The sequence below is a fragment of the Cotesia typhae genome, unplaced genomic scaffold, assembly GCF_013202065.1.
Source record: "Cotesia typhae breed Kobodo isofemale line unplaced genomic scaffold, CoteBio_Ctyphae contig_65, whole genome shotgun sequence".
Classification (NCBI taxonomy): Eukaryota; Metazoa; Arthropoda; class Insecta; order Hymenoptera; family Braconidae; genus Cotesia; species Cotesia typhae.
This window is the reverse complement of record NW_027423762.1, coordinates 1,056,016-1,083,243: the sequence shown is the minus strand read 5'-3', so window position 1 is coordinate 1,083,243 and position 27,228 is coordinate 1,056,016. Positions and strand designations below refer to the sequence as shown.

The 27,228-nt window shown below is 28.0% G+C and overlaps 1 protein-coding gene and 1 long non-coding RNA gene across 3 annotated transcripts; both read right to left on the bottom strand.

The window, feature by feature from the left end:
• Positions 1 to 2: 2 nt before the first annotated feature.
• On the bottom strand, positions 3 to 25,513 carry LOC141532515 (uncharacterized). Of its 2 annotated transcripts, none has more exons than XM_074250887.1 (5): positions 23,544 to 25,513; positions 3,026 to 3,169; positions 2,459 to 2,760; positions 1,104 to 1,360; positions 3 to 845 (listed from the first exon to the last, which is right to left on the bottom strand). In XM_074250887.1, the coding sequence occupies exons 1-5, from the start codon at positions 23,854 to 23,856 to the stop codon at positions 71 to 73; spliced, it is 1,791 nt and encodes a 596-aa protein (XP_074106988.1). In that variant the 5' UTR covers positions 23,857 to 25,513; the 3' UTR covers positions 3 to 70. The 2 variants fall into 2 exon arrangements, with proteins under 2 accessions (XP_074106988.1, XP_074106989.1); XM_074250888.1 differs by lacking the exon at positions 23,544 to 25,513 and adding an exon at positions 3,744 to 3,865.
• Positions 4,824 to 5,384, bottom strand: LOC141532516 (uncharacterized). The gene is made up of 2 exons (XR_012480099.1): positions 5,314 to 5,384; positions 4,824 to 4,942 (listed from the first exon to the last, which is right to left on the bottom strand). It is a non-coding gene; the product is annotated as an uncharacterized LOC141532516 (long non-coding RNA).
• Positions 25,514 to 27,228: the final 1,715 nt, after the last annotated feature.

Below are 27,228 nucleotides of genomic sequence, written 5' to 3'. Positions count from 1 at the left end.
GTCCTAGTTACTCACAAAACAATTGATATACTAAATTATTTAAACAACTTAGCTAAAAGTTGTAAAACTATCAAAAAATTGTGTTATATAGTTCGTTATCTTCAATACTGACACCAGAATCGATTTGTTGGGATGCAATTAAAGAGTTGGTATATTTTTTCTCTGCTCCGTTTTCTTGATAAGAGTCACTACTTTTTACAACAATTTTTATCCTAGCAATTACATGATTATCAGGGAACTCTTGAATTTTTTTATTAGAATTTGTTTCACAAATTTCAGTGTACAAATCATCCGTTTTAGTACATATCACTTTAGATTGAGGTGCTATCGTTAAAGGTGTTAAACTATCACATACCCGTGCATAATTTGGCTCAAGTTCAACTTTTACTGGAGGTGTTTCTAGAAAACTTGTGGATATAGACCTCTGTACTGGTTGTTTGGAATGATGAGAATGATTTTGTGACGAAGTATCTGGTTCAAGACTTGAATATCGTTCCTTGGCTTTGATAACGACTTCTGGTTTAATAGCAAAAGTGAATGATGCTGATTTCTTGGCTGGATTTCTACTGCGCCCTCCTCCAACATAAGTCAATTTAGTTATTTTCTCTAAGAAACTATTTGATGAATTTTGACGAGTTTGACTATGCTCACGAACAGTTGATTTTTTAAACTGTTCAAGACCTTCACGCAAACTCTGTAGCACTGGTTTTGTTTCCGGTTTAGGTTTTATTTTTTTTAAATGCATTTCTTTTGATCCATCACCAAGACTATTATTACTAATACTGCTAGCATGAAGTTTCTGTGGCGCCACTCGTGGTTCTGTAGCACGATCACCGACCGCCCGACTGAAACAAGAAAACAAATCAATCGATCCGGTCAACACTGATCGGTCTGCAATCAAGATAAAATCTCGAGCAATGAACTCGCTGGCTTATAAGCAGGAAGTTTTCCATTACTTTCAACTGTCAATAACTTTTCTCTACGACAGATGAGTCGAAATATATATCTATATATATATATATATATATATATATATATATATATATATATATATATATATATATATATATATATTAAGATATAAGAAACCATTTTAAATATACCTGCAAGCCGATAATAATCGTTGCATCTTTGGTGATGTTAGTAGTCGTGCTTCTGATGGATAACCAAGTTGTGCTCTGCGAACTCGAGGTGCTCCATTACCCGATACCATGAGTTCTAGCATTTCAGGATTTGGAACTGGTCTCTCCGGTACAATACAACCAAGAACAATCGAACCTTTTGTTGATGCTTCCAATTGCATCAGACCTCCGTATTCTCTCGGTAGTGGAATAGGTAGTGGCCCAGCTATTAATCGGACCTGTACAAAATCGATCAATTTTCAAATTATATTTTTATTAATGAGTTTGGTTACAATGATGAATGTTACCAATTTGACTACTCATTTTATATCAAAATAGCTAATTTTTTTTACGCATTTTCGTTCACATTAAAAAAAGCTCATCTGTCATTTTTTCATTCTTGAAAATTAGATAACAAATTCGAAATATTTAAATATGTAGCCCATTCGATCGTAATTCAGAAAGTTTTGTTAATAGTTTGGAAGTAAAAATCATCCTATTCATAATCATACAATCAACATTATTAAATTGTTAACTAACATTCAACTATTTTTTTTTTCAAAGTTTATTTGACAGAGTAATTAAAAAAAATTTGTTTTTCCGAAAATATCAAATTTTTGACTTGAAAATATTTTTTGCAAAAATTGTAAATAATAAAAATATTTACATTCTTCTCTTATAAATTATCTGCCTTCATGAGTAAAAAAATTTTTTTGAATTCTTGAAATTTCTACACCCATTTGGATAGTTTTAATTAATGATTTTTGACCAGGATTTAATTTTTATGTAACTTGAAAAACTAAAAAACTAATTAAAAAATTCAATTTTTACTGTACTTAAAATTTGTATTTTTTAATCGATTTTTCATGGCCCACAAATTTTGTTTTGTATTTATTTCCATTTCATGATAAAATAGTGACCCTAATTATTTTTAAATTTTGGAAAATTATAAAAAATTCGTACTTTATAAACTTACACTTTATAAAAATTACTTTTATTCAGAAAATTTTCTTGCCCGAAGAGTGGGTCAAATTGATTGAAACAATTTTTACTAAAACTGTTTGTTTATTTATTATAATAAAGGTAGTTATTGATGTTATTCATAAAGAAATTAATAAATTCAATATTTAATTTCAGTAAATTTTTAAGCCAATTAATCCTTATTTAGATAAAATTTCTTTGCTTTCTTAGTGTAAGGTCTAAAAATTTTCAGATTAGCTTTTTTTTTATACTCACTACTATAACATATCAGGAAATTAACTAAATAAAATAATGTTATTTTTACAATTAGGTATAATATAGAATGATCAATATATATTAATAATTTAAAAATTTACCCTTAGAGGAAGAGCACGTTTTACTAAGTGATGAACTCTATAAAGAACAGCGTCATTTCCATTATCTGCATTACTACTCTGGCATATTGCATAAAATTCACCTCGAGTTGATAAAGCGACAAACACTTCGCGACCATGGGAATCTAAACATTGAGCATATTGGTCTTTTTCCGATGTACCTCCTGTTATTCCAAAGGGTATTGAACTGCATTTTCTGGTATCTTGAAAGACTGCTATTAAGCGTAGTACCTCGCCAGCCTGTATTATTGTCTTGGTATAATGAGCACGTAGATTTCCGTCTTCTATAAATAGAAATTGTAATCATTTAAGTTATCAAATTATTCAATTTATTTATAAATTATTTTTTATCTGTATAACATATTTCAGTTTAATTTTTTTTTTCATCTTGAAGAAAACAAAAAAAAACATTAACCGGTTTTCTACTTCAGTGATTCAAATTCGAGTTTGTGTAAATAAGATATCGGATATAAATAATTAATTGATGCTAAAGATCGATTAGAGTAGAAAAAAATAACGAATGTTGGTATGATATTGTTACTAACTAACCCATCTTGGAGTGTGTAAGAGTGTAGCTTCGAAGTGGTGCTGCTAAGAGGAAAGCTGGTACTCCACCTCGTACAAGACTTTCAATCCGTCTGTAAACTCTTGCGCTTCCCATCGCATTATTACCAGAGACTACGGAAAACCACCCTGAAATCAAAATGATTTATCATCAACAAATGCTTAAAAGTATTTTTTTTTATTATTAAAATATTTTTCTATTTCATTTTACTTTTTTATTGAGAATTATAATTCAAAGAAACATAAAAGCTATATAATACCGAACAAGTATCTTATACATGCGTGTATTTCAAAATAAAAAAATAAAAGTTAGTTTGTATGCGTGACAAACTCTTACGCAGATTAATAAAGATTATGATAATGAGTTACGATGATCGTGTTTGTAAGACGCTCGTGTAATATCTTTATCTATAACATTAATGACAATCAAACCAAAAGAAAATTTATAAATGCATGTATGAGTTGACTAGAAGATTCCGACGCCTAAGCGTTTAAGTGTTCTGATGGTTATTTTGAATACTAATTAATTAATAATCCAACATCACGCGAACATAATTAATAGTTGTTTTATTTTTATTTTATTATTATTTATTTCTATCAGTTTGATCAATATTATGTTTCTTTTATTTTTTTGTTGAAAAACCAAATTTTTTTTTCAATTTTTCTGTACAAAAATGTTTTAGTTTATCACATTTAAAGAGACCTTTCCAAAAATCATTTTGATTAAAAATTGTTTTGGTATCTTCCGGAAATTTAGGAAAGATAGTAATCTTCTTTCTGTATTGTGTTTTATTTCTATTCTTAGTGTGTCAATTTTCAGGAAAGAAAATGAAAGTTTTTTTATAGCTACGTTTACAGGTCACACGAAAACGTCTAAAGCAAACTAATTTAAAAGGTGAAAAATTCTTAAGCAAACTGTAGAAATCGAAATATTCACTCGAAAGTTTTAGAATATACATAATTTTTAATGTAGAAAAATTGAAAACAAAATTTTCGATTTAGTACAAGTTCGGCAGATCAATATTCAGATTAATAAATAATTTGCGCTGATTGGAGCAGTATATTCCTTGCTAAATTTAAATTAAATCCCTAAAATATGAAGTATTAAGTTAGAAATAGAACAAAGTTTTGAAAAAAATAATGGTTGTGTGCGGGAATCTATGTTTTCCGATCACATCAACTACTCTTAGTTATTTTTATTAGTATTATAATTATGATTTATTATGCTGATGCTTGATGTAACTAACAATAAAATTTGCCATTGTTATGTCGGACTCAACGTCCGACATTTTTATTTTATAACAAATAGAATTTAATTATTCATAAATAATTTTATGTTCTTACAACTAATTACATACATTTATTTTATTTTTAAAATTTTGTTATCTTCAAATTTATCAATAGCATTTTCAAAAGAAACTTATTTGAAAAATTTAGTTTAGTTGGGCCTGACCATACTAAGGGATTTGAGCCTGAACAAATACCCTAATGGAATTTTAAACTTTGTCGAGATTCGAAATAGAAGTTTTCGATAACAAAATAAATGTATATATAAACAATAGTTTAAATAAAATAAAAGTAAATAATGATAAAAGAAAAAAATAAAAAGGAATGTTATGATAATTCTAGTATCAACAAAAAAAAAAATATATGTTGATAATTTAAGGGGGATAGCCACTGTGACGCTGGAAAAAATAGGCAATTTTCGGGAATTTTTTTTACTAGGATAATAAAGGAATTTGGGGATCGGGTTTTTTTTGATTTATAAAGTATATGTTGAGGATAATTCTCCTAAATTTTTATTCAAAAATATTTTGTTATCACAAAGTTATAAACATTTTTGTAGAGCACCAAAAAAATTTCCCCCTCCATTGCCGGTACTGTAACTCAAAAACGGATTATCTGAAACAAAAAAACCAAACGGCATTTTAATCTATAGGAATGTCGCTATCGTCGCACGTAGGGAATTTTGAAAATTTTGATTTGAGAAAAAATGGCGCCATATTGAAAATTTTTTCGTCTTTTTCCTCATTTTTTGGACTCAAACAGCCTTAAAAATCTTAAAAATTAAAATTTTCAAAATCCCCTACGTGCGACGATAGCCACTAAGTAGACGAATACGGGGAAACAAAAAAATTGAGAATCGGTTCATATTTACGAAAGTTACAGTACCGGAAAGTTTGAAAAAGTCGTTTTGAGAAAAACGCGAGTAAAGTTTTAAGAAGATTCTCGCAACTTTAAAATCTAGTCTTTCACAAAATATTCATACTCACATCAAACTATCAAGTCCTGGGCCATATGAGGGTTCTTCCTCCTTATCTTTAGTATTGACCTTGACTTTTTTATTTTTTACTGGCCGTTTCCATGCGGCTTTCAGCAGCTTTAACCCGAGTAGCGTCGCGCTCAGCGCAGTATGAGTAGAGTGTTGGTCCTACTTTAACATCGAGATTCTCTAATATCTTCAGAGTTGCTAGAGCCCCATCATTGAATGTAATTGTTGAAATATATAAAGCTATTTCAACAATAAGGGAATAAGAAGAATTTGTTTTTGGGGCGAGCTGCCACACTAATGCATTGAAGCTTTCATTATTATTTTGTGTAAACCCACCGACACATCGTTCCAATAACTCTGGATTCGATAGATCTTCATAAATCGGTATTAAAGCTTCCGCAATATCTGCAGGAAGTGGTGGTTTTTCAACTAATGAGTCCAAAGTATTTGTTGCCACAGCTTTTTGAAATTGACACCACGAATTTGCACCTTCAGGACAAAGAAAATGCTGCGGATCTTCGGGTGATGAAAACTTGTGATAAAATGTTTGCCAAATAGCATTATACATCTCATCAACATCATTAGAATGACGTCTGATTGCTAAACCATAATACTTTGTAAATTCATTAATTGCTTTGTCCGTTAATCGACCTTTCCCACCTAAACTTTTCTGTGTATTTTCTTCTTTTCCTGTTTTTGTCTTCTTGTTAGTTCGTTGCTTCTTCAAAGCCCTTAGTCGACTGCCCATTCGTTTTTGCACGTGATTAATACATTCCTTTTTTTTTATCTTCACCATGTCCCCATACGGTTTAGCATCACAAATATTTTTATACGTTTTAGTGTCACCATCACCTATATAGTTTACATACTTAACGTTATGTAATAACTCTGATCGCATAAACATCTCTTTTATTCCATCTACCTCCATTTGTCCAGAAGAATTTTCATGGTTTATTGGACAGTCTAGAGCATGGTCTTGCATAAATTGATCGTATTCAGCTGTTCCTTTTTTGAGCTCATTAGCGCACACATCTTACAATAACTGGATTTCATACTTACATCTACGATTTTGCCAGTGAAGTAACCAATTAGAGAAGATATACCAAATGAAGATTTAAACCCTCTTTTCTTCCAACTACCGTCACCGGAGACAGAAATTCCAGGAATGTCATTGGATTTTAAATGCTTGCAGGTTTCTTGGATTTCTTCTTTAGCAGCTTTTTCAACACTAAATCACAACAGTTTCTAGCTGCATTTCTGATTTGTGTGACCAGACGATCGTAAAAGCTATGGAACATTGGTCGTGGTAAATCCATGAAAGCACAAAATCTTTCAGCTCCAGATAACCCAATACCAATTATCCGCATTGCAAAGATGAAACGGCGATTAATTTCATACGCATTCTTGATGAGTGGACATGAATTTATCAAAACTGGATCACATTTTTGCAATTCACAACTAGTTTAAAACCTAATCCTCGAATACTTGTCTCAGTAAAGTTTACATCACCACCACACTTTTTACACGATACACAGCCACTTAGTAAATTAAATATCGAAAAAAATTTATAATTTTGTAGCTAATACTCGAATTAATTGTACAATCAGATTTTTGTGATAATTTCCTCTTGGAAGCACTATCACGTCGTTGAGAGCCAGTATTTTTTCAGTTTCATATCTGTTGAGCGGTCGATTAAATTTTTTCCTGTCGTTTGGCAGTTTTCTTTCGTTTTTAATAACTTTACTTTGTTTACGATCCATTATTTAACAAATTTTTTTGTTAAATAAACAAAAAAAAAAAAAGATCAGAAGATTTAAAAAAATAAGTAAGTAAACAATAACGAGTACACTAAGAAACTCAATAAATTAAAGAACGAGTGTGTATTCATACAAAACAACTAAACTATGAGGTACAGTATCTCAACAATAAGAAAAAATATACGTTAAAAGTCAAATAATTGTAACGGTTGACAATCGTGAGGGAAAACAATCGCCAACCCGTACGAATCAAAGACGGAGCGAGCAGGCGACGTTTTCGTCGAAGCGCCGCGCGTAAAACGGTCAATCGACGCGCTCTTATAAAAATGACTATAACTCGAAAACTATTCGGAATTTTTCTATAAAATTTGAAATACATAATTTTGAATATATAAACTTCAGTTTAATGAAAAAAAAAAAAAATTTTTTTTCCGAAATTTTACAGTGGCTATCCCCCTTAAGGAACAAAATTTAATAACTATAATTTAAGTTTAAACAAAAAAAAAATAAATAAATGTTTTCTTTTATTTTCGAATAAAATAACGACTTAAATAAAAAGAAAAATTTAGATCTAAAAAACTAATGATAATTTGTAATCTATGCACAAATTAATTTTTATCTAACTAATTTAATATAAAAATTTGGTCACAGTAAATAATTTTATGTAAAATAGTATACATGTATGTCTTTGCCTATGCATAAATGCGCTTACGTATACACAAACACATAGATGTATAATAGAGCATAAGAGTAAAGGAGAAGCGATATTGTACTCTGACCCAAGTAGAGGGGATTCATGCAACATTATAGAAAAATCTAAGAGAGAGGGCAAGGGCTCAAGAAAATAGAAAAATAATTGGACATTATTTCTCCCATCTAGTAAAAATAAGTAACGCCCTAAAATTCGACACCTTTACGATTTTTCAACAAAAATATCTCTCGTTGTCCTGACGTCCTAGTGTTAACATCGAAAAAGTTTTTATAGGTTTCAATGAAATCACGCGTCAGATTAAAAAAAAAAACAATTGTTAGTAAAGTAAATTTCAATTATGTAAAGAAACGGTAAGTTTCTTTACATAAGTGTTCATTTAAGTAAGTTCTTAATTGAGATTTTTATGTTTGTTTTAATAATTCAAATCTTTGTATGATAATTTTATAATATATTTATTAAATTGAATTCATTTTCTTATATTATAAACATCAACCCCTTCCCATAAAGCTTCAGATCCTTATCTATTAGCCTAACGGCTAGGATAAAAATAATTAAATTTTAGTTGCGTTTTCGACGTAACACCATTTATTCAATTGGAATAATGATAACTTTTTTAACTACACAGAAAAAAAGGTTCACTTGAGCCAAGAAAATGTTTTTCTTCCTAATTATTTTCTTGAGCGAAAAAAAAATTTTTTTTTGACACAAGAAATTTCACTTATTCCAACAAAATTAAGTCTCTTGCTTTAAGAAATACGTATCTTGATCGGAGAAAATTTATTTAAGTCAAGGAAATCTTGTTTTGAGAAAATTCAGCCACTTGCTCCAAAAAATTTAGTTCTTGATAGAAATAAATTTTCTTGTCTTGAGAAAACTTTTCTCTCGCTCCAAAAAATTAAATATCTCGATAGAAGTAAATTTTCATGAATATTTTTAGTGATTAACATGTCAAATGGAAAGATCAAATAATATTGAATCTTTTTTTTTTTTATTCAATATGATTAATTGCATGCTAAAATAATATAAAATGGATATCAAATATTCAACAGAAAAATTTTCTCAAGGTGAGAAAATTTTTTTCTCAGTGAAAGTAGGTGGCGCTGCTTCCCTAAAGTATCTAAAAATCTTGATCAATTATAAAAATTTATTGTATCAAGTATTTATGATAATTTGAATTAAGAAAAAATTACTTCCACCAAGAATAGAATTTCAAGAAAAATTTTCACTTCGGCCAACACAACTTCGATTTTCCTTCAGACATCCGAAAATTTTCTTGAGGCAAGAATTTTGTTCTCCAGTCAAGAAATTTTTCTTTCTGTGTAATGAAATAATATATTTTATTTTTAAATATATATATGTATGTATGTATGTACGTAATTTTTAATTATAAGAAAATAAAATAACAATACAAGTTTTCCGGCGTATATAATATTATTACTGTGAGAACTAAAAAGTATTGAAATTATAATTTATAATTAATAAAATAAGCCAGCAAGTGTTGATGAACCTTAATTAATTAAGTTAACAATGGATTCGTACCCATAAAGAATAGGTAGTATTACGACAAACAGAAATAAAATAAACTTATTTATTAGAGAATCACAGTCTATTTTACTCTGATGGCCTCATTTTCTGTTGATAACTTAATTACAAGAGCAGTTTCGTCGACAGTGTGCAGCTCGGAAAGAAATGTTGTAAAGCCCATGGGTAATGGGAAGGTCTATATTACGCAAGAGACTCTTCCTTTACTTTCCATCTTCATTGTAAACATATACATCTGACACAGTTAACACCATTTTGATTACTCTTACTATGTATAATTATCTCTATGCCCATACAGGATGAAAGCTAAAATTACTTAATACCCCAATCATTTCTTCAATAGCTAATAACATTTAACTGTCTATATATCTCAGTGTTAATGATCCTTCCTCTACGCATCACTATTAGTAACTGAATCAAGTCATTACAAGTATTTAATGTACTAGTTTCTTCACGTACTTTGTAAATTTTGGCGGTTACTGATCTTAAAAACATTTTATCGCTAATATAAATTACTTATTCATTACTTTAGTTATTTAAAGATGATACTACTTCAGTTAAATAATAAAAGTTAGATGTATAAATTACAATATATAAACAGTTTTTATAAATATTAATGAATGAAAATATATTATTTCTTAATTAAAATTTAATGTTACAGAAGCAAGTTATAAAGTGCCAGCGTACATATTAAGTAGTATTTTATTTATATTTTTAAACATTAAATTTTAAATAGAATTATTTTTCTTAAAAACAATTTTATTTGTGATATACATATATGTTTTTATTTCTCCTTTAGAGTAAAAATGTAGATATTTATTAGCATTAGGTTTCGGATAAAGCCTATTAGATCCGGCTGCTCAATCAAATTCCATTTGATGTCATATCATGTTAATATTTAAAGAACCAATTAAAATAAATATTCGATGACGGAACGATCGTTAGATTCAAAAGACCTTACAGTTTTCCTATAAAAAATTTATTCGGCGAACGTTCGAAAAAGAAAAAGAAAAAAAAAAGTGTATACTTTATGAAATGTTGTAAATATTTAAGTTAAGTTAGTATAAAACAATTATTTTTATCTAAATATCTTAATTGATTATCTCAAAAATATACAAAATTCCTTTTTTTTTCTTCTTTAATAAATAACAGCCCAATTATTATTTCATTTAAATGTACATTATTAATTCCATGAATGATTTGAAAGATAATGAAATCAATAACTTGATTTTCTGTTGGAAATGGATTATACATATAACAGGACTGTTGAAAAACTTTCCGCTATGTCCGAGCTCGGCACATCATATTCTTTATGTTTAATTCATAAATTTTTTTTTCACACATAATTTGAATTCATTAAAAATTCACAAGTGATTAATTAAAATTCAAGTCTGATTAAATTTACAGACCAGTTGGAAAAGTAATTTTTGAAATATTCCTCGAAACATTAAATAATAGAAAGAATACGATTATTTTTATAGTATTAAGAAAATAATATTTTAAAAACCAATACTTAGATAGTCCAAGTGGGTCTTGACATCTCATAGGAACATAAATATAATCTTACAGAAGAAAACATCCGTTCACCAATTTATGGATTATTTGACAATCAATGCGGAAAACTACTATTTTCAAATTTATCATAATATTTATAATTTATTATAATATGAAGAGCAAAGCAAGACCAAGACAAAGACCAAGACTGTTTTGGTATCAGTCTCGGTCTTGCTCGTTCGGTTTTGGTCTTGCTAGTGTATCAGATGTATCAGATTTACTTGTCGATATCGATTAATTTAATATATTTTTAAGATAATTAAAAAAAATTAGGAAAACGATTGAACCTAAAGGCCATCCCTGTAACTTCTCACCAATTCCATACCTAAACGCTTGAAATTGTACTTTTGACATTTTTGAGCTCGTCGAGCTCAAAAATACAATTTGTCTGTATTTTGAGTTCTCCAAGGTTAAAAAAATAGCTTTTGTACGCTTTTGAGCTCTTCGAGCTCAAAAGTCTAATAGAAGTTTGAAAACATTTAAAATTAAAAAAATAATAATGCATTAAACAAATTTAATATTTTATTCGAATTTTATTTATATTTGATAAATAATAGATATATATTGACATCCAAAGGTTATATTATTTTATTCCTATTCTGAGATCCGGGTGTGATTCATCGCGAGTGTAAATAGACTGGTTCAAGAATTCAGACTGTTACTACATTGTAACCAAATCCTTTAAGGGCGATCCAGGTGGATAAAAGACTTTGTATTCTTTAGAAACGAAACCCAGATTTTTCACCCTTAATAACAGTGTTAAGACCTTCTTCGGGCTTTAAATGTTCTTTTCTTTTTTTTTTTTTTTCAATTTGACCATTCACCTGATTCAAGATAAGAAGCTGTTTACAATTATTACTATTATCATTATGATCATATGTCACGATTCTGGACGTTGAACCCGTGATTTTGAAGAAATTTCTATTGTTCATTTAACTTTGGAGTATATTTGAGCAATGAATATATATAATTATTATTCTATCACAACAAAGTAAACAGAATAACTCAAATATTTTGAATTCAGAAAATATGAGTAGTATCTCATCTATATGACTTGGTTCGTGGCTATGAATTTTTTTGATTTTTTATTACTGAGTTGTATAACTTTGTTTATTTCCTCTGCTTATGAAACGTTTATTAAATTATTTTTCTTTATACATTTGTTAGAGTATAATGAAAATTATAAAATCATAGGTTTTTATTTTAAAATATTTTTTTCAGAGTATTGAATTATTATGGATCATTGACTGCATAATTTCATTTAAACTATTGGAGCATAACAAGCGGAAGATAAATAAAATCTAGAAATCTTATAAAAATGAAATAATTCTAATGAAAAAGTGGATTAATTGACTCACTGTATCGCCATTTACATTCGTAGATGTGGAAAACCGATTTTCCATTAATTTGATTTGTATGATTGAAAAGAGAACATTTTACTTTTACAGTCAATAAATTACATACGTCCAATAACCGTTTATTATTATTTAAAAAAATGAAATCGGAAAAGTTATTGACAAATAAATCTCAGTCAATTGTTAAATTTGTGAGCAGTGCAATAACGATTTGCAACTACACTACAAGGTCGCCAAGAATCCACCACATAATAACTGTTATTTAAACCGAATATGAAGACTGAGTTTTTCAAGTAAAAGGGTAGAACTGCAGACATTGATGCGTTTTATTTTTATTTATTTTTGGTTGAAACCATAGCTGTCTAGGTCATCTGCCAGACCGCACAGACTGGAACGCGTCTCGTATAAATCAACAATAATAATTATTATCATCGCTATTATTATTTTTTTATTTCACTATATAGTTATCAAGAGAAAATGAAAAAATTATTGTAACCTTTATTTTTTAATAACGGTAATTTTCACTAAAGTTGCCGCAATTTGTGAAATTACACTCATATACTATAATGCGTATAATTAAAATTGATTTTGTGAATTTCACACTTTGGAATATTCAACAATTTGTGATGTTAAATGTCATGTTATTGACATAGTACAATTCAAGTAAAACAAATATATATACTACTGATTCATTCTTTAATGACAAATAAATTATATTCTTGACTTTTAAAGTAAATTACAAAAATATAAAAAACTTACTATAATTTTTGCTCAGCTATCCTTCGATAACTGATAAAAAAAAAAAAAATAAACAAAAAAATTCTGAGAAAAAGAAGTGGTTAGATACTTAAGAATTAACGATGGCAACATTGAAAAATTGTTTTTTAGTAAAATTTTGATTGTCACAATTTTTTTGAAATTGAAAATTTTACCTTTGTTAGTGCCAATTAATATGTATAATCACTAACATCGTTGAAATCTTAATAGTTAGGTTTTGTAGTTGACGTTCACTAACCGTCTGAAGGCTGTCAAAAGATGAGATAATTCCAGTTTTTCATTTATTATTATCAAATCATCTTAAATGAGACAGTTATTTTCAACGTCTCTCGTTCCATTGTTGAAAATTGTTAAATTTTCCGTACAAAAACGAATCTTAGCTTACAATATTTTCTTTTCTTTTGATTTTTTTATTTTGTAATTTTTACAATAATATATTTAACATTTGGTTTAAATGGTTCAAAAAGGAAATGCAGTCCTAACTCTGTTTTGTGACCTTAGTTGGGTCACACAATGGGACTCTTATCTTTTGTTAACAATGTTATTTTCTTAGTTGTTTAATTTTTGTTTAGCTAAAAATATGTGTAATTTTAAGTATTAGAAGAGAGGTTTAGACCTCTTTGTAAAATAGTTTCTGTTAGAGAATAAGTTAGTTCATAACGACTCTCTCAAGCGTAAGAACGCGTCTCAAAACGCTATCCTTTAATAAAGATTAGATATCTTATACTATTAAAGAAATGATTGATGTTATTTATTTATTTCACCATTTACCTATCCATAACTTCCTATAAAATAAATCTATTAGAAGAAAAAATAACTTTTTTTTTTGGTTTTTTACTTTTAGAGTTTTATATTTCGCTATTTTTTTGTTTCTATTGCATTCAAATCCCTACAATAAAAATACATAAAAGTGTGAAGTTAATCAATAGTCGAAATTTGCAAAAAATGGGACCTGATTCCTTACTAGTCGAAATTAAGGTACGCGTGTAGTGCGCTATTCAAATTTCTAGTATTTTAAAAAGATGATAAAGTTAATTTTCTACAAATTATTTGGTACGCAAGTTTTCATGGTTTTGTAAACTAATAAGAGTTATAACAGCAAAAAAGTTGCGGAAAAAAAATGAAAAAATTGTTATTATAATAAAGTACTCTAATTGCTGATTTGTGTTATGAGTCGTGTAAAAACGTTTTGGTCTTATAAACTTTGACATTGAAAAGTAAATTTATATTTAGTGTATATGGAATTTTTAATCAATACTAGAATAATTTATATCAACATATGTAAATATATTTTAAAGCTTTCGTTGAATTTATTTCACAGCGCGTTGCAGAAAGCTTTAATCAACAAATCATGTGGGAATAAAGTTTTATACGATCAGTAAAATTGTTATTTGTACTCTTCTATTTATATACGATTTTATAGGCAGTGTCTCATTCGGTAACATGATAGGCAAAGTAGAAGATATATTATGCAAATAAATTTATGGATATTGTAGAATCTACTCAATGCTATAGACATATTTTATACATTATTTTCTTTATATTAGCCACTATTGCTATCACGTCCTCTCTATAATCAACTATAAGCTGAATTTTTAAATCGTATTAATCTAACTGTAATCAATGTGAATTTAGATAATATTTTTAAAATGTATGACCCCAAATTTTTGAAAATTGTTTTCTACTATGTCAAAACTTTATATAAAACAAGTGAATCAAATACATAATACTTAAACGAATATTTGTACCATTTCAGTAGCACTGTATTTTCTTTATTTCATATATGAATGTACACGGAAAGATAATTAAAAGAATTTTCACGATTTTATTATTGTAATTTTTATTCAATATAATAGCAACGGTGGACTGTACTGCTCATTTAATAATTTTTACTATCTACTATTGTAAATTTTATTCAACCAATAAGACTATCAATAGACTTAAGAAGTCTAATACTACAGAGCAAATTACACAATTTGTGTTTGTGAATTTTACAATTCAATTATCGTAAAAATTGACTGTCGGCTTTTTTGAAAGAAATTTTAGGAATCGGAATTTTCGTCCGGGAATCGAACCCAGAACTCTTAGTTGGTAGCTAGAGACTCCCCCTCTACACTATCCAAGGTAAACTACTGTTGAGGTCCTTCAACTTTTTTATAAACTCAGAGTCTGGCGTTGTACACGGCCAAAACTCACACTGATTGAAAAACACTCCAATTCAACTATTGTAAAATTGGTTATTCTTCTATTGAAATGATAAAGAGACAGCACTGGAAATTTTAAAAATGAATACAAGAATAATAATATTTTTACATCTTAATTTTTATTCTCTTACTATTTACGATAGTATTATCGTATTTTTTCTAATTGAATTTAATACTATAATTATTTGGTGAAATTACAATAATAAGTTGTAAAATTTCGTAAATAAATAGTAAATTTTTTTCTAAACTATTTGACAATCATTAGTAATGAAGTATAGTCTAGCTTTACAATAGTTATAAATTCAATTGTTTTTTAAAGATGTACCTTTGAAAAAAAGCAATAAAATAAATATATCAAGTACGATTGAATTTTAAAATAATTCAGAAGTTAATCGATGCAATATTAATTATAATAGAGATTGAGCGTGCAAATATTTACGTTTATAATCATTATTTGTAACTTCTAAACTAGTAATACTCTGATCTCATATTCCAAAAGATACAATTATGTTATTTTTAGTCCTTCAAAAAATACAGTCATTATATGACTTTCATTTTTTTATTGTCTGTTAGAAAGATACCATTTTTATGAAATAACTTTTTCGTGTCTAGTTATTTGTTATGATTTACGACACATGATATATTTATAAAATTTGATTGTATCTTGAATTTCATTTCACTGCTGTATGCTTTGAAAAAATAGTTTATACAGAGGACGTGAAGAACTCATATAATAATACATTTTAAAACGTAATTAATTATTGTATTTGAATAGTTCGTCTTATAAATAATGACCCCACTTTACTTGAAGTAAAAAGTATTGTTAGGACATAATGTATACAGATTTTTTTTTCCATAAGTGCTTCTACTTTAATATAGAAAACAAGTTTACTTTAACTTTAGGATATTTTTCTTGACTCACGGGGATTTTCAGGTCAACAATATATATTCTTGTTAAAGTAAATATTATTTTGATAATATTTAGATATAAGAGTTGTATACAATGAAGTAAAGTAAAATTATAATTAAATCAATCATTTTTATTACTCGAAAAAAAAACTTTAGTCTAAGAAAAAATTTATGATGATGATCATTTTTCGTAACACCGTAATCTTGGAGCAATAAAACCTTGCATAATGTACATTAACAAATTTTGATTTTAGTGTACACTTTACAGTAAAATATGACTGAATAAGCACCTTGTGCTATGATTATTTTCACATGAGGAAAATCAAAATAGATATTCAAATATTAGGAAAAAAAAATTAAGTCATTGATTTTTTTTTCTTCATCAAAAAGAGTGTGTGTGTGTTTGTCTAAACTCATAACTCATGAACGACTTGACCGATTGAAACATGGCTTGTGGCATTCGAGAAAGTTTTGTTGTCATTAGGTTTCGTGTGAATTTAAATGAATTCAGAACGATAGATTCTGAGAAATCTAAAAAAAAGGTTTTTTTAAGCGTTTAGAGCGTTTAGTATTTAAAAAAAAATCAATAAAACTAATTTCTGAATAATTCCCCAAGCATTATATAAATAAAAATTTTTTGATTTATAAGTTTCAAGCTGGTTTTAGATGATGCGATAAATGCAGTTGTTCTAACGTAAGACCGATAATTGAGTAGATTTTAACGTAAGCTCAAATATTTTAGTAATCATAAATATGTAAAGTTTAACAGCCTTATTTTAACGACTTCATTTGTTACAAACCCGGATTTTTTGATTTTTGCAAATATCTTTTACTCATTTTGTGCAGTGATTACAGATTCGTGCAAACAGGCACGAATCTACTTATATTGAGAAAACTTAGAGTCGAAGAAACACAATGCGTGTTTTACTTCATCATATTTTGGTATATCATCATAATCCCTTGGTAATTAGAAAATATCTGTAGTTATAAAGAACACCGTAAATCCATTTGCTATGTTTTTATTTATACTTACTATGGGTACTTTTTTGTTTAATTAACTGTTATTTTGATAAATGTATCGACAACCACATCTTTATCAACATGAACATTATGTACCATTTAACTTTGAATTTTTCTAGATTTTTTTAATGATTAATTGTAGGAAAATTCATAAAAGCTAGTTTTTAAGACAAGTGATTAACTATTTATAATAATTCACGTATATGAGTTTTCGTTTGTATAAAATTAATATTTGACTGGTTTTTTAAAAGTAAAATTTGTTTCCATTGAATGTCCCTTTGGATATTTGCAATTTGCTCACAGCACATGTTTACTTTTTCTTTTTCCCTCTCTCGGGTCGCGGCTGCGGCCGACTTACATTTACTATACCCGCATTCGCCTGTCCCCCGCCTCTTAACACAGTGGTCAGAAAAATCACAGAAAACCTGGTCAAGGTACACCCGGCTACGGTCGACGCGCTGGGATCGCTAAAAAAGCGGCGTCTTGGCGACACGAACATTCGCCTGTCGACCCGTTGTTTGGACAGCCTAAGCACTCAGACCACTAACAGGGCGGACTTTTGAATGGTTTTTTATTGATTTGTAAAATTTCTTTTAACAATATAGGTGCTTAGTAAAATCATTCCATCAAAATAAAAATGCCCTGTGAGCCAAAAATATTTTTAGAAATTGTGATAAAAATATGAACAATCACTCATTCGATGCGGAATTAAATTTTGAAAATAATGTTGTTTTTTTATATTTTTGATGAAAATTTCAATGTGTTATTAACAAAAACATGACCAAAATGAAAAATCTCAGTTTTTCGTAAATAACTCAATAACTATTGGTGATATCAAAAATCGAAAAAAGATCTTAATAAGGAGGAAATTTCTGAAAAAAAGTTTCGATTTCCGGAACTTTAGCTTGAAAAACAATAATTTTTATTTAATGTAAAAAATAGGGTTCCGCGCGACTTTTGTCACGAGGCCGCGCTGATGCTAACATACCGCACCGGTTGCGCAGAACCTTATTTTCAACATTAAATAAAAACTATTGTTTTTCAAGTTAGAGTTCCGGGAGTCGAGACTTTTTTTTCAGAAAGAGAATAATTAGAAAATTAAGAATAATTTTAAAAAACCACAACATTATTTTCAGATGTTTATTCTGCATCGAATGAGTGATTGTTCATATTTTTATCACAATTTCTAAGATTTTTATTGGAAAATTTACACAGAGTTCTCACAAAAATTTCCGTTACAATGTAACATGGTAATGGTTACCATTCTACATAGGAATAAGTTCTATTCTTTTTTCTCCGTGTAGTGCTGCCTATCTTTACAGACTATCGTTCACTTACTTCCACTCACGTAAAATATCGAAAGTCACTATCTTCAAACATTTTTTATAGAAAAATGAATAATATCACTCGTTTATGTTATTTTTGATAAAAAATACTTATTATATCTTCAATTAATGATTCTCAGTTTTTTGAAACAATCTTAATAAAAGTATGATTGATATTTAATAAAAATGTTCGTTTGAACGTCAGTCAGCATAGGGTTTGTATGTGAAATATATAAATTTAAAATGCTAAAATGTTAATATAAAAAAAAAATTAATTTGAATCAAGAGAAAAATTCTCAAGCCGAGAAAATAATTTTGAAGAGTTTCATTGTCTTGGATCAAGACAAAAAATTCTTAAATCGAGTAAAACTTACTTGAACCAAGAAAAATTTCTTAGTTTAAGAATTTTTCTACTCAAATCAAGAAGATGAAATTCTTTAAAATTTTTTACTTGATTCAAGTAAATTTATTTTTTTTTGTGTATTTCAAAATTTAGTGTCGCAAGGACTATTTAAAAAAATCCCTGCATATAGAGGATACTTATAAGTATAAGTACTCAAAATTTCAAAAAAATTTTAAGAAAATGGTTTTTTCTCGGAACGTCCTCAAGTTAATCTTGAATCAAATGAATTGTCTTTGTTGAATAAAAATTACTTGGATTGAGAAATAAATTAATTTGAAGCTATAAATACCTAAGAAGTTTCGACTCAAGCGTGAAAAGTGCGTTTAAGAGAAATTTTAATTAATTAAGATTTAAAAAAAATATTGAACAAAATTTTATACTTTAACTAAGTAAATTATCGTCTTTTTTCTCAAACTCAAAATTCTTCTAAAACAAAATATGTTTATCTTTAGTTAACAACTATTTCATCTCTCATTCGTACATACAATCAGCTTAAAAGAATAAGTTAGAACCTTTTCTCTAAATTATTTATAATTTATCATGTAAAAGCTTATTTTTTGAAATAATTGGACAAATTAATTCAATAACTATAATAATTTGTTGACTAAGTATCTTAAAAAATTATATAATAAAAATAAATCATATAGGTTGTAAAAAACGATTTTAATAGAATGAACCGATGATAAAAACATAGTAACTCATAACTATAAAACATGTAAAAATATTCTGTCTATTATAAACAACATTGTAGGTATAAAGGACGATTAAAAATTTTGTTTTCATATTGTAATTAGAATTTTTAATTATCAAATTGAATAACTCTTAAGTCGCGTAGATATTAATTATTAATTTAATAAAGGAGTATAAGCATTATTAACGGGTACGAGTAACCAGTGAAGGATTAATCTGTCGACGCAAAATGCTTTATCAAAGTTACCGTTACATCCTCAATATAAACCTCTGCGTCTGAGGCTCCAACAGAGAATGAAGGAGTGTAGGCAAAAGAATGCGGTGTGCGAACCGACGTAAACGATGATGTAATCTTTCATCGATCTCCATTCCTGGAGTGATGGAAAGACTCTTTCACGCTTTGTTGTTACTGCTGTGTAATAAAAGGTAGTAATATGTTTAATATGGTGAAAAACATTAAGAGATGCCTGTAGGTTGCAAGGTTGTGTTTTGTGTTGCATCGAATCTTTGAATATAATTTATTGTGCTCATTTATTAATCCCCGTTTTCTGATCAAATTAATTAAACACAAAATTGCGCAATTATTCGCTTAAATAGTTTATATCGTTATATTTTGTTTATTGATTCATTATACGTAAAACCAGCTGATATTGAGATATCTTATAAGGTAATTTTTATTTTTGCTTAATGTACGTGAAATGAATGATATAGAACAACCCTAATTGGTAATGTTGCTTATAATACTTGTCAACTATATGTGAACAGCCAGATAAAAAAAAGTTACGAGTTTCTGCAAGTAATGAAAAATTTTTCTCCTCATATCCGAACACACGTTGTCAGGTTTAATAAATTTATGAACTAAACTTGTTTGTTATTCAAATTTTTTTTTTCATTTTTAATTCTTTAGTTTGTTTTATTTTTAAATTAAATAAATTTAATTCAAATGAATTTATAGATTTATTTATCGAGTGTACCGGCAAATGGGACAAAATTGTTGTGGGTTTTAGTGATGTATCTAGGTATGTATTACTCACAAGCTAATATGTTAATTTATTTCAACAAGAACTGCCTACTCGTGAATGTCATTTTCATTTTACTTTCAGTTAAAATTAAAAGATTGCAATCCAAAACAATTGAGTTTGTAAACGCGTTCAAAAATACTCCGCTGTTTACGAATTACAGGAAAGTTTTAAAACTACTTATTGTTCTTTAGTATTTTTGAGCGTTTGTGCTCTTTATATTCAATAACATATTTTTTGATTGGAGATATTTTTGCTTGAATTAGAAACTTTGAACAAGTTTTGACGCTGCTAAGATTTCGGGATTGATCTATAGGTAGTTTTTAATATCCTGAATAATGAAAAGAGATTTCATTTTGTAGTTAGGAATTGAATTATTTTTATTGATTAGTTGACACATCCTCGATCGTTCAAAAAATAAAATATAACAAATTAAAAAAGAAAGGTCCACCTAAAATCGTCTTAAAAGTAAATGTTTTAATAATATATATGATAATTTTTAATTCATGTTTGTCATGAGATAACACCATAAAACGAATATTGAGCTTTCGTAAGTCTAACTTACAGTTTTCCAGATTTTATTTTATCTATCAAGTATTATTTATTTAATTATTTTTAACTTTTTGCCATGAAAATCTATATATATAAAAATCAATTGCTGTGCGTTAGTCTCGCTAAAACTCAAAAACGGCTGGACCGATTTTCAAAATTTTTTTTTGTTTTGTTCGTTATAGTTCAGGGATGGTTTAGAAAAAAAAATTTTGGAATTTTGGAATTGAAAAAAATTTCAGCTTAAAAAATAAAAAATTGTTAATTTTGTATCGAAATCGCTATTGTTACGCTTGAGCTTCAAGGTTGCAAGAGTATACAAAATTGTCCAATATGCAGGAAGATACGTACAAGTATACTTTGGGTATCTTTATATATATATATATATATATATATATATATATATATATATATATATATATATATATATAAATTAAATATATATATATATATATAAAAGACATATATATATATATATATATATATATATATATATATATATATATATATATATATATATATATATATATATATATAAATTAAATATATATATATAAAAACCATATATAATAGCTAAATTTGTCATTAAAGACAAATTTTTGGGAACTGGGGGAAATAAAGGATAAAGGGGGAAGGGGAGGACCTTTACTCAGTAGGAATTTTCGGTAACTGAAAAAGTAATTCGGACAGCCCAGACCGGGAATCGAACCCGGATCGTTTAGTTACGCGCCAAAGGCTCTATAATTTGTTATACATTTATTATATAAATAAAACACATAAAACATATTAAAATGACCAACAAGTTTCATTTAATAACTTAATACCAACTTAACCGTCTACAATACGATCAGTGTTAATTGTTGACAAAAATAAATTAGAGTTTACAGGTTAAAAATCACAAATCAAAATTTGTAAAAAAAAAAATTTTTGTAGGTGATACGAAGTTCACCGGGTCAGCTAGTCACTTATAAATTGTACAAGGATGTCATTTTCGAGAAATAAAAATAAAAAAATTTTTTTTATTTCTCGAAAAAAAATATTTCTGAAAGTAAATTTTGACAAATGACAAAATTTTTAGAGTTTAGAATTTTCATAAATCGTCAAAATCGAACTTTCACACAAAACTTTCAACTCAAATTTTTTATTACAATACCCTTAAATCTTAAAAGAACTTGATATTTTCAGAGAGAATTTTTTTTGTTTCAAAACTATGAATTTTGCCTAAGTAAATAAAATTTTTTGTTTTTCAAAATTTTCTTTGAAATATTGACCCGCCGAAGTAAGAAAAAATGCCTGTAAAAAGCGTAGCCTTTAATATTAATATTTTCGCTTATCGAAAATTTCTAATTTTAATTTAAATGACATACGAAACATTTTTTTTAACTGTGAAGTTCTGCAACTGCATCATGAATTGAAAAAAAAACATAAATCCAAAAGTTCACACTCATTGAAAAATTTTCAAAAAATAAAAAAAAACTACTAAATAAATTTTAAAGTTTTTCCATAATAATTTGAAATATTTTAGAATCATAGATAAAATTTCATTAATTAAAAATTGTAGATCATACAATTTTTTACAAATAATCTATTACACAATTTCTAATTCGTCCATTTGTTTAACATATGAAGCATGCTAAAGTTTAATAAAATGCAGAAGTGTTGAGTCATATTTTTTAAATGTAAAACATATGAAAAAATTATTCATACAGAAAATAATTCTGTAATAATACAGAATATCTAGGCTTTTAAATGAAAGAGCAATGGGAATGACATTATTAGGTGCAACTACTGATAAGTGCAAAAAAGAAGCTAGAAGAGTGATATTGGACTGACTTTTTTGAGGAGGAAATTGTTATTCTTGATATTGTATTATCTTTTTATTTTTTGTTACTAATAGTAATAGTATTTTGTTTTTGTTTTGTTAAAACATTGATAGGAGTAGCTATATTGATTAATAATGATGTATATTTAAAATAGTCACTTTTTACAACACATATTATACATGTACAATTGCCGAAGGGCGTTTAAATAAATAAATAAATAAATAAATAATTGATGAAGTATGTACAATTAATAGCTTCATAGAATTTGTTTCGTTTTAAATATATAATCATTGTTTTATATTTTAAATGAAATTAAATAGTTATCTATGATAAAACTTTTAGTATAAATTTATAAAAAAAGTTTTTTGATCATTACGTTACTATTTTACACTAGCAATCAAGTTGTGTTTCGTTGTAAGTACAAGATTGCAAGAATACGAGTGCAGTATTAAACGGGTAGATAATTTGCGGGAAACAAGTTTTCTTATGGCATAAACCTAAAAGGAAGAAATACACTCCGAGTATGTATTTATTTAAAAAGGGAAGATTAGATAGCAAAGCTGTGTTGATAAAGACGGTATCAGTAACTTACCCGGATAACCCTCAGGAATAACAATTTCCGGTCCAACCTTGACATCGTGACGATATCTATGTATTAAAAGGGTTGCTGTTACTCTAAGCGATCGCTGCTGTTGTTTATAAAGTAAAACAGGACGTCCACCAGTTCCTTCTAGTCTCACAACTCTTGGTAATGAAAAACGATCAAGAAAGTCACGTAGAGGTATGAAACCACCTGCAGAGCTAGAATTACCCTCAGCCGTAGCTTCTCTCGAGCTAGGAAGTGATTTCGGTAGAGAGGGTACTTCTCCACTCGACATTGTCGAAAATTCACTGTTTGATGACATTTTTTATTTAATATCTTTTATTAATAATTATTGACAACCAATTAATAATTATTAATCAAAGTTTTTCCAATAATTATAACTACTTTTATTTATCACATATGAATACAATTACTAATTTTCACCCGTAATAAATAGGCCTCAATATATCAGTTTCCACTAGGTTGAGTTATGCGTAAGAGAGGTAGTAGATGTATTACTAATTTTTTTTTTGTGAGTTGTTATAACTCTCAGAAATTTTTTATGATGACGGCCAAATTTACAAATTTCCAATTATGCAAACCCGACGTAATTTCTTCAACTACATCCAATAAAAGTATAAGGCACTGTCACTTTCTTGGTAAATTCTTTGCAATACTTTTGCAAATTCCAATTGTTGAATCACTTTATTAAACACTGTTTCATCATCCGAAAAATATTTATCGTTATTTATAATTTTTACTAACAATTGTATAAATAGGTATCATTTTTTTGAATAAATTTAATACATTTTTACAAAAAGTGAATCTATCTTTCTTTCAAACGACAATCAATTGCCAGGTGCAACGAAACGTAGCAAGGACAAAGTAGGATTAGTGTAATTATCTACCCTTGTTGGCTTTCTTTCTCATTTACTCGGTTGTAATTTTGTGCAATTCTTCTGTAGTGGCCTGGAGAACCAACCGGATTGACCAGAGAACGAACGAATCGGTCATGCACGCGCGGACAGAATCTCTAGTGAGTAATGGAGAACAGACGCGCTTGGTTGCTCACTCTGTTGTCACTTTTATTGCTAAAGTTTATTTTCGACAAACTCAATACAGATAAAACACAAAACTTATCAATTAATGTATCATTTTTCTTACATATCATTCACTGATATTCATTTAAGTTATTCATCAACTCCGTTCGTTTTAATATGTTCAATTATAATTTATAATTTCGAAATTATTATTTTAATCTTGAATTAATATTCATTGAAATTCAGGCCGCTGAAAAACCCATGTATGATTCATAAACAGTACGTTATTGGCACTTTGCACATTCAAAAATAATCAAATTTATTAGACATTCCTAAAAAACAATAAATATGGTTCATTAGCGAGCCATAAAAGCAGGCATGTTTCACTCGAATTCTTGTCAATTCCATCATTTATTATCAGAATAAATATGTTCATGATATTTTCAAAAAACTCGAAAAACAATTTAATATTCTAATCGGTTGATCGGTATTTTCATCACAGAAAAAGAAAAAAATCGAATTTATCGACCCAGCTGGCTACGGCACCTTTTTGCGCTTGAGCTGTGATTTGATTTTCTATGGCGTTTATAATTTTATTCTCCAAGTTGTTTTTTTTAAATTCTCGTATTTTACGGCAAATATTTAAACCTTTTTATCATTTTAACTTTTTTTTTCCAAGTATTCATGTTTTTCGGATTGTAGACTAAAATTCACAAATCTAGATCGTACTTTTTAGAAAGATAACTCTAAAAAAATAGCGATAAAAATCTTTAAACAAAAAAAACTTAAATATCTTCAAAATTCAGAATTAATTATTTTTTATGATTACTAGCAAAATGATTTTGTCGCAGGCAATAATAAATCATTTAATTACTGATACTATATGATTAAATGAAAAAACATGAGTCGAAGTAACAACACTGCACGTTTTATGTAGAGATCCGGTCTGACCGGCGAACGCAAAGTCACTGACGCTTGAGATCCAGTGAGTGGAGTGTAAGATCGCTACCATCACTTTCAAGTGTACTACTGGAAGGATACTAGAACTACTAGAACTACTACTACTACTACTACTATACTACACAACTATGGGCAAGCATACATAGAAGCAATTCAAATAATATGTGTAGGTATAATGAAGGTGGTATAGATAGGATTATAGGTTCAATACTATGCCAGTAAAAAGGATCAACCGGTATGGATAACCGTAGCATTTTAGTGTAGAGATTGCCAGGAGATTCATAGGTCGATATCTACAATGTATGTGTGTGCTATTCTGCATATTAAAATTTGTTTTACCTTATATCTATTTATTCTTCTTTTGTTGGGTATGTTAAGACTCCACCATTGTGTTAAGATGGTATTAATAGTATAAAGAAGCACGCGTAATCATTAATACCGCTATCAAGTCTGCAGCATGTTGAAGCACTCGTGGGATTATAAACTCAAGTCGAAAATACCGTGCGGTATTCGCTTGCTACATTAGTCGACTTTCTTATTTTTTACTCACATTATATTTGTCTTTGTACATAGACAACGGATGGTACATAGTACGAGTAGTTATAGTATATGTACTTATAGTTCTAGTTGTAGTCGCCGAGAAAATAGAACGACCTTGAGTTTTGTCCTCGCAGAGTTAAGAACATGTCCAACATTATTTTCTTTATCCTTATTCTTTTAGTCTTTATTACAGCAGGTATCTTTTTAGGTTTACGGTTGAACTATCATCATTTGCGGTTTTTTAATTATTAGTTGATCCAGTCTCTGAATAATTACCATAAATTATGATTCACCAAGATAATAATGATCATAATGATCTGATTTTATTTTATATTAATTAATCTAAAATATATTTATGTATTTTTTGTGACAATATATTAATAATTTGAAAGTAGTATATTATGCAAGAAACTGTTATTTATGATACGAATTTTCTAGCATGTGGTTTAGGTTTTGACCGCCAGTATAAGGTTTTATTAGTTATGTTATTCTCTTTCTCCGCCTCAATCCCATCTGCTGGAACTTTCTGAGAAAAACATCGCCGTTGGATTCTTGAGGTGTTGTTTTTTTGACTCTCTAAGGAATCCTGCTCTTCTGCAACTGCATAAGTGTTATTCTTTACCAACGATATTTTATTTTATAAATTTTTTTACGATCAAATATTTTTTGCAGCTGATGATATTTAAAAAACGTTTATTTCTGTTTTTAATTTTTTTTGTAATTAATTCTGAGAAAAGTATTAAGTTAAATTAAATATATCTGATGTAAGATGCGTAGATAAAATATTTATTTCGATGATGATAATTCAAATCTTTTCTTTTATCTTATTATAGGAGTAATATTTATAGGATAAATTAATCTCACTAACAAAACCACTTGTAAAAAGATGATTATAAATTTTACAGTCAATGTTAACGTTAAAATATCGTATTCTGAAATAATTATATGCGGAAAGTTTTGTTTATCTGACTTTGTGTTACAGTTTGAAAAAAACATTAAGGTACTACCTCCGTGACAGTCCAAATAAAAAATTTTGGCTTACTATTCATGTTATACGTATCGACAGAGCTAAGGTTGTGGGTTAAATTTTTTTAACATTACTGTACTCTTCGACTGCTATATTCTCTATACATATACACACACTACCCCCTCTT

What these genes read in the sequence shown, in the direction of transcription:
- LOC141532515 (XM_074250887.1), bottom strand. Translation starts at nt 23,856, where the DNA reads ATGTCATCAAACAGTGAATTTTCGACAATGTCGAGTGGAGAAGTACCC. An exon ending in TATTCCTGAGGGTTATCCGG is followed by an intron (nt 3,170 to 23,543) that starts GTAAGTTACTGA and finishes TTTTGATTTCAG; the next exon opens with GGTGGTTTTCCGTAGTCTCT. An exon ending in AACGTGCTCTTCCTCTAAGG is followed by an intron (nt 1,361 to 2,458) that starts GTAAATTTTTAA and finishes GATTTTGTACAG; the next exon opens with GTCCGATTAATAGCTGGGCC.